Source organism: Mastigoproctus giganteus, chromosome 2, assembly GCF_048544385.1.
Source record: "Mastigoproctus giganteus isolate SK-2022 chromosome 2, ASM4854438v1, whole genome shotgun sequence".
Taxonomy (NCBI): domain Eukaryota; kingdom Metazoa; phylum Arthropoda; class Arachnida; order Uropygi; family Thelyphonidae; genus Mastigoproctus; species Mastigoproctus giganteus.
The window spans coordinates 46,138,655-46,156,769 of NC_143576.1; the positions used below are offsets into that span (position 1 = coordinate 46,138,655).

The 18,115-nt window shown below is 37.6% G+C and overlaps 1 protein-coding gene across 4 annotated transcripts in view; it reads left to right on the forward strand.

Moving 5' to 3' along the window:
* FAM21 (Family with sequence similarity 21) overlaps nucleotides 1-18,115 on the forward strand; it is a 1,354,861-nt gene that overhangs the window by 695,669 nt on the left and 641,077 nt on the right. For all 4 annotated transcript variants that reach the window (XM_090388854.1, XM_090388862.1, XM_090388870.1 and 1 more), the window contains exon 13: nucleotides 9,885-10,070. In XM_090388854.1, the coding sequence (XP_090244980.1) occupies nucleotides 9,885-10,070 (186 nt within the window). The remainder of the gene's footprint in view (nucleotides 1-9,884; nucleotides 10,071-18,115) is intronic.

The window sequence follows — 18,115 nt, forward strand, 5'->3', positions numbered from 1 at the left end:
AATGATGGAAATCTCATTCCAACTCGTTCCATCATTTTCATTTTTAGTACTCCTGAGTTGCCATCCTCAGAAAAAGCTGGATATTTAAACTGTCTTCGCTGTTTTAAATCCCCGAAATATGGCCATTCACAGCAGTCATGCAGAGGTGATACCATCTATCCTATTTGTGGATCAAAAGATCATACACAAGCAGATTGTCCAGCCGATTGTTCCCATTTGCCCCAACTGCAAAGGCAGTCGCCCTGTCTTTTCTAAATCATGTGAAATGTGGAAAACAGGTAGAAAAATCGAAAAATACAAAGTAGAACATAAAGTCACATATCCTGAGGCACACAGACAAATAATGTTGACCCTGCCTCTTGCACCTGAAGTTTTTATACAACTCCAATTCAAACAGATTTGTTAATACCGCCCAACATCTTGCTAGCTAATTGGGTTAAAGCAACTTTATCAACCATTGGAAAAGATAATTCTAAAACTAAAACCAGCAACGTATCCCAACGAATACTCTGATGGTCTCGAATGACAGAGAAAAATTAAAACCTACTAAAGACTGTAAGGAAACTGAACACACCTGCCAACACTATGGAAGTAGATATACACCCAAATTATGAATAACTCCACATCCTATAACTCCATTACAACGACACTATTGATACCGGATGCCCTTTATTCGCAAAAAAGACCGGAAAAAATGCCCTGCATACAAAAAACAGTCAGATGAATCGTGCTGAGTCATATGAATCATATACCAAACCAAAATAATGGCTAACATCATAAAGTGGAACTGCAGAGGACAACGCAGCCATTCTGATGACGTAAGGGATTTAATCTCTCAATTCAAACCCATAGGTATATACCTACAGGAAACATTCTTGCCAACCCAAGTTTTGCCGAAATTCTCAAATTATATGATATATACATGAGATAGGAGCCCAGAGTCCTTGCCCATGGAGGAGTAGCCATTCTTGTAAATTCTAACATACCATCCAGACCAATCCAATTAAGAACCACCCTAGAAGCTGTGGCAGCATGGATTGCAGTTGGTATTTCAGTTACCATTGTTTCCATTTATATTCCGCCATCTCTACCACTTCCCCATTCAGAACTTGACAACCTCATTACCCAACTCCCAATTCAAATTTGTTTTTTTCTGAGACTTTAATGGACACCATCCAGTGTGGGGATCAGCTACAATGGACAGAGGAGGCAAGTTGATTGGGGAATTTATAAATAATAATGATCTGAATTTATTAAACTCTGCATCTCTTACCTACCTACCGGATCTACTTCTGAAATTGACTTGTCAATTTCAGAAGTAGATCCGGTCTCACCATCCACCTTTCCAATCACGACACGGTCTGTATAAACCTGTCCTTTTAACAGTGATCACTTTCTGATTATTTGCTCCTTATAAACAGGGGTAACTCCAAATCCTGATCAACAATCCACATGGAAGTTTAAAAAGGCAAACCGGGATGGCTATTCTGCTCAAATGCTTCTAGACAGACTTTATGTTCAAAAAGAACCTATTGATGATGTAAATACTTACATCACCAATCAGATTCTGACCTACATTCCAAAATCCAAGACACATCGCAATCACCGAAATCACTGGTGGAATACAGATTGCTTTATTGCCAAACAGGGCAATAAAGCAATCTGTATTCCACAGATAAATTTCCACAATAAAGCAATCTGTATTCCAAATAAAAAAGAGAGCTCGGAATAATTTCTGTAAGAATCCCACCACTAGTAACCTCATTGCTTATAAAAGGCTTAAAGCAAAAGCAAGGCAAATTAGACGGAAAGTGGAACGAGACTCGTGGATTAATTTTGCCTCAACCATCACAAAAGACACCGACACAGGCCTCATCATGGAACTTCAAGAATTGTTAAACAGACCTTCAAATAGTGCTGCAGGCCTCGATGGAGTTCATTATGTTATGCTGAAGCATTTACTTGAAGAGGATTTGAGTACCATGTTAACCTTTTATAATTGGATATTCTCCGAATATGCCTATCCTTCTTCCTGGCATCGTTCTTTCATTATTGCCTTACCAAAACCAAGAAAAGATCATTCCTGTGTTGAAAATGACAGGCCACTATCTTTTACGAGTGCATGGGTGAAATTTTTTTGTAAGGATGGTTTATACTAGGCTCACTTACATCCTAGAATCACAAAATCTCCTTCCAGATCATCAATATGGCTTTTGGAAGAATAGATCAATGCTGGATGTGCTTATCAAAGCCGTCTTCTCATATCTGTAATGCCTTTGTCATGAGACAACATTTAGTCATGGTCAACCTGGATCTTTAAAAGGCATTTGACACTATATGGCATCATGGGAGTAATTATTATTATTATTATTATTATTAGCAGCCATATGGTGCAAGGAAGCCTGCGGCTTAAGCTGCACCAGCCAAAAAAGATTCCTGAGTTATCCTAAGAGAGAGAGAGAGAGGTGGAAAGGAGTCATCAAGAAAGAGAAGAATGATGATATCCAGCTGAGGACCCTGGGTGTGCCAAGCCCATACACACCAGATGTGAGCCCCTGGGGTAGCCATCTCGGGCTTAGGGCAAATTTGCCAAAAATAATTCAAAATTTTCTGAAATTGCGTTATTTTCATGTCCAATACAAAAATGTACTCTCAGCATCTGGCATTCAGGAAGGAGTCCCGCAGGGTTCGATACTTAATCCAGCACTATTTTAAATCTGAGTTAGCAGCATAACACGAGATATCCCGAAAACTGTTGAAACTTACATGTACCTTGCAATTTCCTATCAGTCTCAAAGTGTGAATACCATTGAACTTCATCTTGCCATTACTAAAATACAATCCTGGACTTCATGGAATGGCTACCGACTATCAGAAAAGAAACGCATTGTCACTCATTTTGCAAGAAACGAGCTCTCCATCCCGATCCTGAAACACAAATAAACAATATTCCTCCAATCCTGCTTGTTAATACCATTAAATTTTTTTGACAGATATTAGACAGCATGCTGAACTTCCAAGCTCATATCTCTCATTTAAGAAAAAAATGTGTAAAGCATCTCAATACACTGCGATCAGTTTCATTATGTCATGGGACGCTGATCGGTATACTCTACTGCATCTCTTTATAACTTTAATACATTCACGGCTAGATTATTTTTGTCTGGTCTATGATTCTGCCAGAACCACTACTTTACAGCATCTAAATGTTATCCAGTGCAGTGCCCTCAGGACTTCTTCATTCCAAAGTCTTTATATTGAAGCACATAATCCTTCTTTTTCATCTTCACTGGAAATCATTACTGCTCCTTTACACTGTTAAGGTCCAGAGTCTTCCAATGCACCCCACTTGGGAGAAACTTTATAATAGTCAGTGGGGTTTGTCCTATGAGAGCAAGCCAAATAAAAATAGACCTGTTTTACTCAGGATTAAAGAGCTTTCTCAGAGCTGGAATATCAATTTAAGCGATATTTTTCAGGACACAGCTTCAACTGTTCCACCTTGGACATACGTTTCTGCCTCTCATGACACTTCTACACTCCAATTGATGGAGTGGAGAAGAATAGTGTACCTCCCTTTAATGTCAAGCAGTTGCGCTGCTCACAACACTCTGAGCTCCCATGCCTATAAAATCAATACTGACGGATCCAAGATAGCAAGTACTGCTGCAGTTTTTCCTTCTCTTACCATTGCAGCCTCAGTACCATTAGCCTGCAGTGTCTTCACAGCTGAATTAGCATTAGTTGAGGCATATGATGCAAGAAAGCAAGCTTATGCAGCATCAGCCAAAAAAAAAAAAAAAAAACGCTCCCATTTCATCCCTCCATTCGTTCCAAGTACCTGTCCAGCTCAGCCTTAAATTTATTTAGGCTATCAACTTCCACAACAAAGCATGGACGTCTTTTCCACCAACCAACCACACGCTGGCGAAAGGCAAACTTCCACACATCTATCCTATATCTGTCTTTCTTCAATTTGAAACTGTGCCCTCTCAGGTTCTTAGTCTGAGCAAGCAGAAGTATCCCGTCAGCATTGAGCATGCTCAAACCATTCAAAGCTTTATACACACACACCTCAATCAGATCACCTGGCAGGTTTCAAGTCTCCAGACACTATAATTTGCAAAATTTAAGCTTTCTTCATAAGTGCAACCCTTTGTTCCATTCACTAATCTTGTTTCCCTTCTCTGTACTCGTTCAGCAGCTCAAATGAGGCCTCCAGACCGGTATACAGTACTCAAGGTGTGGCCTGATCATTGCCTTATAGAAGGGGATAATCACTTCCATATCCCTGCTAGAAAAATTCCTGTACATCATTGACAAGACACTATGAGCTACTCTTGCAGACAGTCTGTACTGCTCAGAAAACTTCATATCTGCCTGCACAATTACCCCCAGGTCCTTTTCGTTCTCTACCACTGTCAGTGTAGTACCACAGAGTTGATACGTCACTCTGGAGTTGCCGCTTCCCATATGTAGTACTTTATTTTTCTCAATGTTAAACTTCATTTGCCACCCCTCAGCCCATCTGCTCAACTATTCTAGATCCTGTTGCAGCAGCGTACTGTGGTTAGTGTCCTTAACAACCCTGCCAACCTTCGAATCACCTGCAAACTTCGACATTAAGCTTGACATACTATCATCAATATCATTTTTAAATACAGAAAACAACAATGGACCAATACTGAACCCTGATGGACTCCACTAATAACAGTCTACGATGAGCAGTGTCCATTGATTACCACTCTCTGTCTTCTGCCACTCAACCATCCCTTTATCCATAGCAGCAATTTGCCTCGAATGCCACACTTCTCCAATTTGTGCAGCAGTCTTCCATGCGCAACAGTATCAAAAGCCTTTCTAAGATCCAAATATATAATATCAAAGTTATTCCCTGCATCCAGTTCTTTTGTGACTACATCATAGTATCCAATCAAATTGGTCAGACAAGACCTGCCCTTAACAAACCCATGCTGTGTCTGAGCTATAACTGAATTCTTGTCCAGATGATCCTGCAGTGCTTCTTTAACCAGTGCCTCCATTAATTTTCCTGGAACCGAAGTTAAACTAACAGGTCTATAATTACTTGTGTCAGCCTTTGATCCTCCTTTGTGAATTGGGGTCACATTTGCATATCTCCAGTCTGTGGAGATGTGCAAATGTGACCCCTGCATCCAAAGAAGCTCTCATAATTATGGCTAAGGGTTTGCTTACTTATTTTGCTGCCTCCTTTAATGTAACTGGATAGATCCTGTGCACCCCAGGTGCCTTTTTTATGTTTATCTTCAACAATTTCTCCTCCACTTTCCTCTCAGTTATTACAAAATCATCCAGCTCACTGCTAGAGTTTAACTCACCTCTGGCAATCCCCTTCCTGAATAACTCCTCATGGGTGAATGTAGATACAAAATACTCATTTAGTTTGTTAGCCACCTGAGAAGCATCATCAATAGTTGAACCATCAATATCCAGTGGACCAATCTGATTCATCCCTTTCCTTCTAGAATTTACATAGGTAAAGAACTCTTTGTTGTTTTTCTTTGCATCCTTTGCCAAGGATTTCTCATAATCTGCCTTTGCCTGCCTAATCTCCTTGTGACTTTGTTACAGACCAGCTTATATCTGTCATAGGCTTCCATGTCACCCATTAATTAATATGTATCCCATGCATTTTTCTTCTCTGCCACATGTCTCATTAGTTCATCTGACATGTATTTAGGCCTAAACCGTAAACAATATTTCTTAGTTGGTATGTAAAGCCTAGTAGTTTCCAAGATAAATTATTTGAATGGTTCCCATTTTGAATTTGCTGTTGGTAACATCATCAATTGGTCCCACCATATAGAATTTAAATACTGACTCAGACCACCATAGTCGCCTTTACGAAAGAAAAAACCCTTCCCTTTAACCCTGTAATCTGTAACCAAGTTACAAAGGAGGTTGGACAGGCGGAGGCAGATTACGAGAAATCTTTGGCAAAGGATGCAAAGAAAAACAGCAAAGAGTTCTTTACTTATGTAAACCCAAGAAGGAAGGGTTCGAATCAGATTGGTCCACTTGATATCGATGGTTCAAATGTTGATGATCCTGCTCATGTAGCTAACAAACTAAATGAATATTTTGCATCAGCATTCACACATGAGGAGTTATTCAGCGAGGGGAATGCCAGAGGTGTATTCAACTCTGGCAGTAAGCTAGATAATCTTGTAATAAGTGGAGGAAAAATTGTTGAAGATAAACACAACAAAGGCACCTGGGGTGGATGGGATCTATCCAGTTATATTAAAGGAAGCAGCAGAGGAAGTAAGCAAACCCTTAGCCATAATTATGAGAGCTTCCTTGGACTCAGGGGAGGTACCCATAGACTGGAGAAATGCAAATGTAACCCCAATTCACAAAGGAGGATCAAAGGCTGACACAAGTAATTATAGACCTGTGAGTTTAACTTCTGTTCCAGGAAAATTAATGGAGGCACTGGTTAATGAAACACTGCAAGATCATCTTAACAAGACTTCAGTTATAGCTCGGACAAAGCATAGTTTTCTTAAAGGAAAGTCTTGCCTGACCAATTTGATTGGATACTATGATGCAGTCACAAAAGCACTGGATGCAGGGAATAACTCTGATATTATATACTTGGATCGTAGAAAGGCTTTTGATACTGTTGCACATGGAAGACTGCTGCACAAATTGGAGCGGTGTGGCATTGGAGGCAAATTTCTGCTATGAATGAAGGTGTGGTTGAGGGGGAAAAGACAAAGAGTGGTAATCAATGCACACTGCTCATCGTGGACTAATGTTATTAGTGATATCCCTCAGGGTTGAGTGTTGGGTCCATTATTGTTTTCTGTATTTATAAATAATATTGATGATGGTATATCAAGTTTAATGTTCAAGTTTGCAGACGATGCAAAGGTTGGCAGGTTTGTTAAGGACACAAATGACGCTATGCTGCTGCAACGGGATCTGGAAAGGTTGAGCAGATGGGCTGAGAGCTGGCAAATGAAATTTTAACATTGAGAAATGTAAAGTACTACATATGGGAAACAGCAACCCCAGAGCAACGTATCAACTCTCTGGTACTACACTCACAGTGGTAGAGAATGAAAAGGACCTGGGAGTAATTGTCCAGGCAGATATGAAATTCTCTGAGCTGTGCAGACGGGCTGCAAGGGTAGCTCATGGTGTCTTGTCAATGATATACAGGAATTTTTCTAGCAAGGATAAGGAGGTGATTATTCCCTTGTATAAGGCAATGCTTAGGCCACACCTTGAGTACCGTAAACAGGTCTGGTGGCCTCATTTCAAGAAGGATGTAGAACTGCTGGAACGAGTACAGAGAAGGGCAACAAGATTAGTGAATGGAACAAAGGGTGCTCTTACGAAGAAAGGCGTAAGTTTTGAAAATTACAGTGTCTGGAGACTATCCACCGGCAAGGTGATCTGATAGAGGTATATAAAGCCTTGAATGGCTTGAGCATATGAGAGGGCATAAATTCAAATTGAGGAAAGACAGATGTAGGATAGATGTGCTGAAATTTGCCTTTAGCCTGTGGATAGTTGGTTGGTGGAACAGACTTCCATCCCTTGTTATGGAAGTTGATAGCCTAAATAAATTTAAAGCTCAGGTGGACAGGTATTTCGAACGAACAGAGGGGTGAAGCGGGACGTGGTGTGTTTTTTTTTTTTTGGCTGATGCTGCATAAGCTTGCTTTCATGCATCATATGCCTCTACTAATGCTAACCCATATGGTAGTTACCTCTTTGAGTAAATCCCACTTCAGCACAAAGTGATCACTGCCACCTTGTGGTTCTTTTATCTGCAGATTCTTAATACATGAAGAACCACTAATGATAATCAGATCAAGAGTATTACTCCCTCTAGTTGTCTCCCGAACATGCTGATGTAGAAAACAATTATCCAATAAATCCACAAAACTTTGCTACAGTGTGAGTGACCAATCCACAAATTCCAGTCAATATGTGGGAAATTAAAACCCTCCATTATGCTACACCAAACTGACCCGACATTGCACTTTCTAATGATGTTGACTGGGTTCACTTCCTTGGATTTTATGTGTTTCTTAACTAATATTATAACCCCTCCTCCCTTCCTATCTTCTCTGTCCTTCCTGTACACATTGTACTCCCCAAATTCCAGTTTTGTATTCCTTATATCTGTGTGACACCATGTCTCTGATACCCCAACAATATCTGCCTTTGATGTTCTGAGCAATACCTCAAATTCATGAAATTTATTTACCAAACTCCTAGCATTGGTGTACATGCAAGTATACACGCACCTGTTCCTATTCTTAGCTACTCTAACACAACTTGTGTGTTTACTTGTACCGCAATGACTCCCAGCAGTCTCTGAAATACCCTGCATCTTGTTTTCAGGCTGCTGCTCATTGCAATAGAAGCAGTGCAAGAATCACTTTCACCTCTGCCAGTGGCTACTGTTAATCTATTCTGCCTTGTATCCCCCCCCAGCTAGCAATTTTCCGACCCACCTAACATTGCCTCGATAACATCAACAAATATTCTTGCACTCTTTATTTAAGTGTATCCCATCCCTGTAGAAACAGTCTCTCCTGTTAACAAGTACAGACCAGGTTGAAAAAAAATTCTACCCTTTGAGCCTTGCACAGTCTTTCCAGGGCCGAATTGATCGACAAGCCTCTCATTATATACTCCCTCCTATCGTGTCTGGGCAGAAATGCAAACACTTTTAAATTCAACCCTAATTCATGTCTTTTTTTCAATAGTGACCTGTACTTGTTAAGTAATTCTGCCAGTCTCCTACTCCTATATTATATGCCATCAAATTAGCCCTTTGTAAAATTATTGAACTTTCTGTCTCACCTGCCATAATTTATACCGACTCCCTCAGTGCTGTTTCTGCCATAAGGAAGAATTTCTCATCTTCTCATCATCCTACATTGAAATACATTCATTCTCAGCTATTTTCCTGCAAAATGTCCAATCAGTCAATCAGTTTTTGCTGGGTCCCTGGCCATTCTGGCAATCAGGGAAATGAAATTGTGGACCTCGCAGCTAAACCTCCTCAACGCCCTCTCTCAGATCATTCTCGCGTTTCTTTCACTGATTATAAACCTGTTATTCAGAAAGCAAGTTACGGCAACTGGTCATAGATCTGGAAAAGGAATATTAACAGCAAACTTTGCCCGTTAAAACAAGAACCAAAGCTGTGGCCCTCGGGTTTTTGACAAACAGACGAGAGGAAGTGGTATTGGCAAGACTTTGAATTGGGCATACTCATCATACCCATCTGTTCCTGCTACTGGGAGAAGATCCACCCCAGTGTTCATCCTGTGACAATCAACTTATGGTTAGGCATTTCCATTTGATTGTCGTTTATATTCAACCATACGGTCAAATGCTTCTCAGTCAGTCTCTAGACTGAACGTCTCACATGATTTAACTCATATCCTGAGAAATAATGCAAACATAGAAGAACATATAATTTATTTCAAATGTATTGGCCTATACAGGAGTATTTAATTTAACCTCTAAAGTGGAATATTTTGCACCAAATAAACTATGAGCGGACACAATTTGGCCTCAGTAGCCCTTGTGCCGTTAATCCCCCACCAACAACAACAACACCAACAGCTTATATACTAAAATACATATAGCAATTTAACTCTTCACGACTTTAAGGATCTTACAGTGAGGGTGCAGGATTGGTTAACATGATATTTATCGAAAGTGTGAGTAATGAGTAAGTAACAGTAATAATAATAAAGATGCTTTTAAATAGAGTGAACTAGATGGTTTATTAAAGAAAATTAGTCTTGAAAATGTTGTAGTCAATAAATATTAATTTAAATCATTAAGTTAAAATTAACATTCTCTTTCAGAACCAAATGATCTTTTTAGTTTGCCTAGTCCTCCAAATACTTCTAATTATGTTAATCAGGATGAAAATGTTAAAGAGAAACAAGTAAAGCCACTGGCAATCAAAAAAGAAAACCTCTTTGATGGTTCCGATGATGATGATATTTTTTCATCACTTCCAAAGAAACAAACTGTTTCTCTAACAAAAGGTACTTTTCAGTATTTCTCATTTTTCTTATTTTTCTTGTGCTGAAATACTAATGAAGATGTTTTTAATAACTGCTGTTTTTAATATTTTCCAGCAATGCCCTCCTCATAAAAGTCTAATTTACTTTACAACATTTTTTATTTTTACAGCACAACCTCCTGATAGCAGATTTTGCTGTAATAATTAAAAATACATCATCATTAATTCATACTGAATAGGAAAAGTAATCCAAATTATAGAACAAAATTAATAGTGCAAAGTTATTCCCAATTCAGCAAGAACGTGATAATTAGTTGTTATAGGAGATGCAAATATGATTTTTTAAATAGCAAACAAAATTGCATTAATAACTATAAACAGCTCTATGTGTTCCCACCCCAATTATTCTATTTTTGGTATGGAAACATTCTGTTGAGTTAGGTCCTGTTGAATTGCAGTTTCATAACATGAAATTGCAATGCAACAGGACCTTAACTCCCTATAATTAGCAAATTTAATAAGATATTGAGATAACTTCTGCTTTCATGTGATTTAAATTTTTTCTTGTCATCTTTTCTTTTCTTTTACAGATATTTTTCCCTTGTAATGTTGTTGCCATTTCTTTTTCTTCTTTTTGTATTTTTACAACACCCCAATTAATGTCTCTTTTTTTTTTTTTTTTTTTTTTTTTTCTGTTGTACAACACTAATTCTATCAGAATATATAAGAACATTGCCATCATTTAATAGTTTTTCCATTTACTTACTGTTGTAATCTGCTTTACTTCATTCCAACTCAAAGCACATTTTCAAAAGCACATGTAGTTATATTGTTTAATATTGGTTGCTATCTTTTCTACATTTGTCAGTCATCAAACAAATAATAATAATAACACACACTTCACTTGTTTCCAAATAAATATATATATTTGATTATGACTCCATGATCCATGAGTGCTGTGGTGGTAGTGTGAGGTACAAAAGTTGCTTACCCTTTGTACCTTTTGTATAATGTCAATGTTAAAAATTTCATTAATAATAACTTTTAAATAATCTAAAATTAAAAATTTCTTGATGGTTTTCACTTGCATGTAATCTTTCTTCTCAAATGGTTTTACCTCTTTTTTCAAAGTGTGAAACCAGAAACAATTTTGCAATTGCGTGATTAAATTCTTGTTTTGAAAAATATCTGTGTTGCATAAATAAGATCAAACATGAAATAAGAAAGCAGTCCAAAAAATAGAGGGTCCGAATTAGTAAAGTTAAAATTGGTAAGGTTTTATTGTATAAAAGTAAATGTAATTTGAAAATACATGTGTGTGTATATATATATGTATGTGTATATATATTTTTGTGAATTATCATACTGTACATATACGTTAATAATTTATACTATATATTACTATATATTCATACTATATTGCACTTATAAAGTTGCTTTTTGGAAACTGTCAAACTAATCTTACTGTGAAATTGATAATTAGAATTTTAGGCTTATTTTTTTAAATCCACTTGTATGGCATACATCAGTTTGTTTTAATTGTTCTTCATAATTAATAATATTAAAATATATTTTCATGTTCATTAAGATTCATTGGTAAATTTTTCTGCATCATCTTCATTTCGATCATCAATTTCTACTGATAAGGTATCCCTTGTCTTCTGCATTATTTGCTGCTATTAAATTGTCTTTAATTTTTATATATTCACATAGGAAAGTGTATGAGTCAATCTTTTATTAACTCAGCAACAGTAACTACTGTTTCCTCTACACAGGTTTGTAATTTATTAAGTTGCTCCATCATCATTAAATCTAGCTTTAGTAAAACAGTTTGTGATGTGTTATTTTGCCGTGAATTTCATAGCAGAATATCCAAACATTGTGTTAAATTTATCTATATCACTTATAAAATCCTTAATCTGTTTATCATTCACTTCTCATTGTCTACTTTAGGACACTGTGAATCGTGTACTAAGTTTTGAAGTTGGTATTAATGATCCCTTGATCGAATGGTTAACATGAAAGGGATTTTGGTAGAAAAAGAACCTTAATGTTCTCAAAGTGGGATGTGACATTGCATTATCAAGAAATAAAATAACATTCATGTTGATAGTTCTCATTTGTAATCAAATTTCAAGAATTCCCTCAACATAGTTTCACATTTTATCTCAGACTTTTTATTTCCACGTCAGATAATATCAAATTTAATTCTAGACATTTGAAAAAAGAAACAAAACTTATTGGCATTCACTATCAACAGTGTTGATAGTGTCCATTGAAGTTGCATACATCCATAAGCAACATGAATGGACAAGTTAATCTGTATTCCTTATTTTTTTTAGGATTAATGTTTATTGATTGGAAAAATCATGTACTGCTAACAGAGGCATTACTAGGGTTGTGGCACCCAGGGCATATAAAAAAATTAGTGCCTCATGAAAACTGTTCTTTAAAATTCTGGCTGAATATTTATATTGGTAGTCAAACTGGTTACTCTTTATAATACCAATTACAAAATGATAAAAACAAAATACGCTTTTATTGTTAAAAAATGAAACGTATATTTTGTGCCCCACCTGTCTCACCCTAGTTACGCCACTGACTGTTAACTTGATAACTTGGAAACTATAGATGTTTAAATTTATGGCTTAGAAATCATGAATTGTCAAACCAACCTGTGGGATCTAATATAGTTAAAGAAGAACATCACGTCTTTTTCATGAAGATTGATATTATATTTCAGGGGGGGGGGGCAACTTAATTTGTGATGCGATCTACTTTTTTCCTTCAAAATGTGCCGCGATCTACCATCTCAATTTCATTGCACATGGATAAAAAAGTTAATCAACACATATTGAAAAATTGTTTTTTATAAAATTAAATACAATTCAGAATTCTTATTTTAAATTCATATGTATTTAAAAATTTAATTTTTTATGCGAAGTTTGTCTCTTCATGTCATCTGCCAAGCTTTCAAAATTGGGGATATACTGTGATAAGGCCAACCGTAAAGAATCTTCTGTATGCAAGTCCATAAGATTAGAGCGCTTCTTCGTCTTTGTTTGTTTCAAATACAAAAAGGCTGATTCACATAGACAGGTGGAACCAAAACAGCAATTTAAAAGTTCACTGCATTTTTTTTACATTTCGGTACTTCTCTCGGCAAACATATTTTCAAACATCTTCTGATAATCTGGCTTTTAGGAAGATATTATTTCACGATGTAATAATTTCATTTTCAAGTAATATTTTCTCCGTTTGAAAAATCTCAGCGATTTTTTCCTGCAATTTGTTCATATCTAAATCGAAATTAAATGGATAAGAAATATACTGAACCATGTCTTCAATTGTTATAAAACCACTGAATCTGGTTTCAAAATCATCCACAACTTAAACATATTTCTCACTATTAAATTCAAAAACAGGACATTTTTGCAAGTGATCAATTCTAATCTCAACAATGTCCATTTCCACTTGTAGTCTGCCAAACCCCATGTACTTTTTCTGACAGAATCTGAGATGCCCAAAATATTCACTATATGATTCCTTTCGCCTCAAAGGTGGTACTTGTGCATATGTCCGTTCTGATATTCCCTGTCAGAGACTTGGCAATTTGGAATATCCTCTTTTTGATGTTCTCTGGCTTAAAATCTCTCTACCTCATTGTGTCAAATTCCTATGTTGTCTATGCTGTTCTCCCAACTCCACCAATCACTTGGAGCTCTTTGACTTCCTCTCTTTGCAACTTGACTTTCTCCAGTCCAACTTTCCTAACAATGAGGTAATTTTCCTTGGTGATTTTAATATTCACAACTCCAGCTTGCTTCCGTTTTCTAGTCACACCGACCTAGCTGGTCAAGATGCTGAGGCTTTTGCAATTACTAATGACCTTGCACAGATTGTTCATTTACCTACAAGAATACCGTACAATCTTAATCATTCAGCCAATACGCTTGATCTTTTTTTCACGAACAATCCTTCTAAGTACATGGTCGAAATGAGAGGTCCTTTAGGCACCTCAGATCACAATCACAACTTGTTGATTGTCTCTTCTCCAATGGAACCTTTACCTCATGGCTATTCCCAACCTCGTGTTGTTTGACATTACAAGAACGCAAAATGGGATGACCTGCAAGACTTATTTTCTTCTTTTCCTTGGTCGGATTACAGTTTCAAAACTTCTGATGTCAGCGTTTGCTCAGATCGTGTCAGTGAAATTATTCTTGCAGGAATGGAATCCTTTATCCCACATTCCACTTTAAAATCTCGTCCTTTATCCTTGGTTTTCCAATAAATGTGGTGCTAAGGCTGTTCAAGAGAAGAACGCTGCATATCGTAATTAGCTTGTTTCTAATTCTCCAGTTTCATTTTCTGCCTACAGCAAAGCTCGCAACAATTGTAAAGCAGTTATTAATCAGTCCAAACTAGATTTTGAACAGGCTAAGAGTAGAAAACTTGCTTCTTGCCCTAATGGTAGCCGAGCATTCTGGTCTATTGCTAAAGCTATTAGCCACAACTTTTGCCCACCTCTGTCCAAACCAGATGGTTTTGTTGTTACTTCAGCCAAGGATAAAGCTGACCTGCTAGCATCCCATTTTTCTTCCAACTCATGTATTAATGATCTTGGTAAAACACCTCCCACCATTCCCAACACGCGCCATTCAATGCCTCCTGTGGTCTTCGATCAAAAGGGTGTAAGAGGGATTTTGATGAATCTTGATGCTAAGAAAGCTCCAGGTTCCTGTTTGTGGAGAAACAAGTGGAGAAATGGTATTTCTCCACATGTTCTCAAAATCTGTGTTCCTGAACTTACTTGTATTCTTTTTCCGCCTTTTTTCACTTTCTTATTCCAAAGGTGGTTTTCCTTCTGCTTGGAAATTTGTTCACATCCAGCCAGTTCCTAAAAAGGGTGACAAATCCCTCCCATCCAATTATCGTCCCATTGCAATTACTTCTACTCTTTCTAAAGTAATGGATAAATCAATTAACTGCCAACTCTTAAACCACCTAGAAACCTTCCATCTGATCAGCGATCACCAGTATGGATTCCGTTAGTGTCGATCCACTGGTGATATTCTGGCATATATTTATGGACTAATTCAATGGAAAGGTTCGGTGAAACATAAGTAGTTGCTCTTGACATCTCAAAGACTTTCGATCGTGTTTGGCATAAAGGTCTTCTAAACAAGCTTCCATCTTATGGTTTGCCAACTGTTTTTGGTAATTGATTATCCAGTTTTCTCTCTGATCGCTCACTAAGGGTGTTGGTAGATGGTTCTCTGTCTTCTAACTTCTCCACTAATGCCGGGGTCCCCCAAGGTTCAGTTCTTTCCCCCACTCTTTTCCTCTTGTATATCAATGACCTTCGTCCATTGACTGAAAATCCTCTCCACAGTTTTGCCGATGATAGCACATTGCATTCCACTTTCCATTTTGAGAAACCTTTTCCTGCTCAATCAGCTTCAACTTCTCGAAAATCTGCTACCAATTCCTTAAATGCCGATCTTCAGGTAATTCTCCAGTGGGGCAAAGACAACTTAGTTGATTTCAACCCTTCTAAAACTCAGTCTTGTCTTATATCTCGCAAAAAGGATTCTTCTCCTCCTATTCTTATCTTTGGTAACACTCCAATTTCTAGGCAAAATGATATATCTCTTTTGGGGATTACCCTGACTTCTAATCTCTCTTGGCACAAGCACATTACAAATATTGCTTCCTCTGCATCTAAAAAACTTGGTTTTCTCTTTCACTCTCGGCATTACTTTTCTTCCAAACAGCTGCTCACTCTGTATAAATCGCAAATCTGCCCTGCCATGGAATATTGTTCCCACCTCTGGGGTGGTGCCCCCAAAACCTCTCTCAGGCTTCTTGATTCCATTCAGAAGAGGGCAGTTAGGCTAATTAATGATTCATCTTTAACAAAGTCTCTCCACTCGCTGTCTCATAGATGTACTGTTTCTGCTGCATGCCTCTTCTACAGATACTTCCATGGGCACTGTTCTTCTGAATTGGCTTCTATAATTTCCCGCTCTCTCTTTCAAAACAGTCCGAACACATGCTGCCACCAGCCAACATCCATTTACTGTCCAACTTCAAATTCACAGAACTAACTTTTCATCTTCCTCGTTTCTTCATTCAACTTCCGTTTTCTGGAACAACCTTCCTTCATACGTATTTCCTGAAAATTACAGTCTACAGAAGTTCAAGTCCAATGTCAACAAATATCTTCTTTCATCTTCTCAACCTCCAACCCAAGCATGGTACTAAGTACTATAGGTTCTAATACCTCTCATGTTTGGCGTTAAAAAAAAAAAAAAAATGGGATCTTTTGCATAATTGCAAAATGATCGGGTTTTTTTTTTCTTTGAGATCCTTAGTCATTGCCAAAAATTGATATTTACATGCAGAAATACTATTAATCAGCATGTCTAAATTTCCTTTTTTTTTTTTCGGGTACAGCCACAGAAGCATTGCAAATCCAACACCATTTTACTTTTATCATCACAAAAAGTATTCTATTTCCCACTCTGGATGCAAATGATTTTTCTCTTTTTCATAGTATTAATTTTAAATCAAAGGTACTTATACGTTAATTTAATAACCTTTATAAATATTGTAAGCAAAATAACAATTCGACGCATACACTATGCTCTCCACAATGTAACTGCGTGCATTTTCACTATACAAGCCTAGGGCTGCGTAGCGACAAGTGTAGTCACGTGGTTCAGCGGCTTTCTCATTGGAGATAGAAACTAGTCTGCAGTGAAGTCACACAGGATGTTAGACAAGCTTAGGCAGATTATGAGACATTCTTGGCAAAGGATGCAATGAAAACAAGCAAAGACTTATTTTCTTCATAGAACCCCAACAACAGTTAATCTTATTAACTATAAGAAGTTAAGGGCTAAAGCACGTATCACACAAAGACAAGCCAAGAAGAATTTCTGGATTCGGTTCACCTCTGCCATAAACAAAAACACTAATTCCGGGTTAATGTGGAAGAAAATTCGGCAGATTTCCGGCAAGTTTCCGACCGTCCCTTCCCAAATTCTTTCGTGGAATGGGCAAGAACCCCCTGCTCCTGAGGACACTGCAAATGCCTTAGGCACAACCCTTGCTCAAGTTTCAGTGGCATCAAATTACTCTCTGGATTTCCAGAAAATTAAAACCACAATTCAACAGAGATCCATCAACATTGGAATGTCTGTACTCCTTCCATATAACCAGCCTCTACAATATTCTGAACTTCTACATGCTGTCAAAACAACACGCAACAGTACCACTGGGCCACACTGGACATATTAAATCATGTTACACCTCTTGAAGAGAAAAATTTTAAAATACTGCTGGTCTTCTATAACCGAATCTTTCTTGGAAACCTTCACCCCACCTCTTGGTACTATGCCACAGTTCTGGCCTTCTTGAAACCTGGAAAATATCCTACAAGTCTGTACCATTACAGACCAATTTCTCTCTCCAATTGTCTCACTAAGTTACTTGAAAAATAATCCATAATCAACTTGTTTGGATCATAGAAATGCAACGTCTTCTGAGTAATGATCAGCATAGCTTTCACCAGAACAGGTTCTCCTTAGATCTCTTGATCAAAGATGAGTCTTCAGTTCATAAAGCCTTTGTAAAAAATGAACCTTTTGTTATGGTTTCCATAGACATAGAGAAGTCATTTGATTTTGACACTACGTGGAATCATGGCATTCTTGCCGACCGGTCTAGTCAGGTGGGTAAAGTGCCTGCCTGGCAACCCGAAGGTCGCGGGTTTGAATCCCGCCTTGGGCTTGGATCAAAGTACTGCAAAAACCTTGGGAGGTGCATTATGGCCACAGAAGCCGATGCGCCAACAACTACCAAAAAAAAGGCATTCTCAGTGACCTCCATGCTCTTGATCTACGAGGCAACCTGCCTATATTATTATTATTTATTATTATATATAAGCATATGACTTAATTGATATTCCAATATTGCAACAAAAATTACTGAAATATGGTATAGGAGGAAGAATCAATCAACTCTTAGCATGTTATTTAACCAAAAGAAAAATTACAGTTG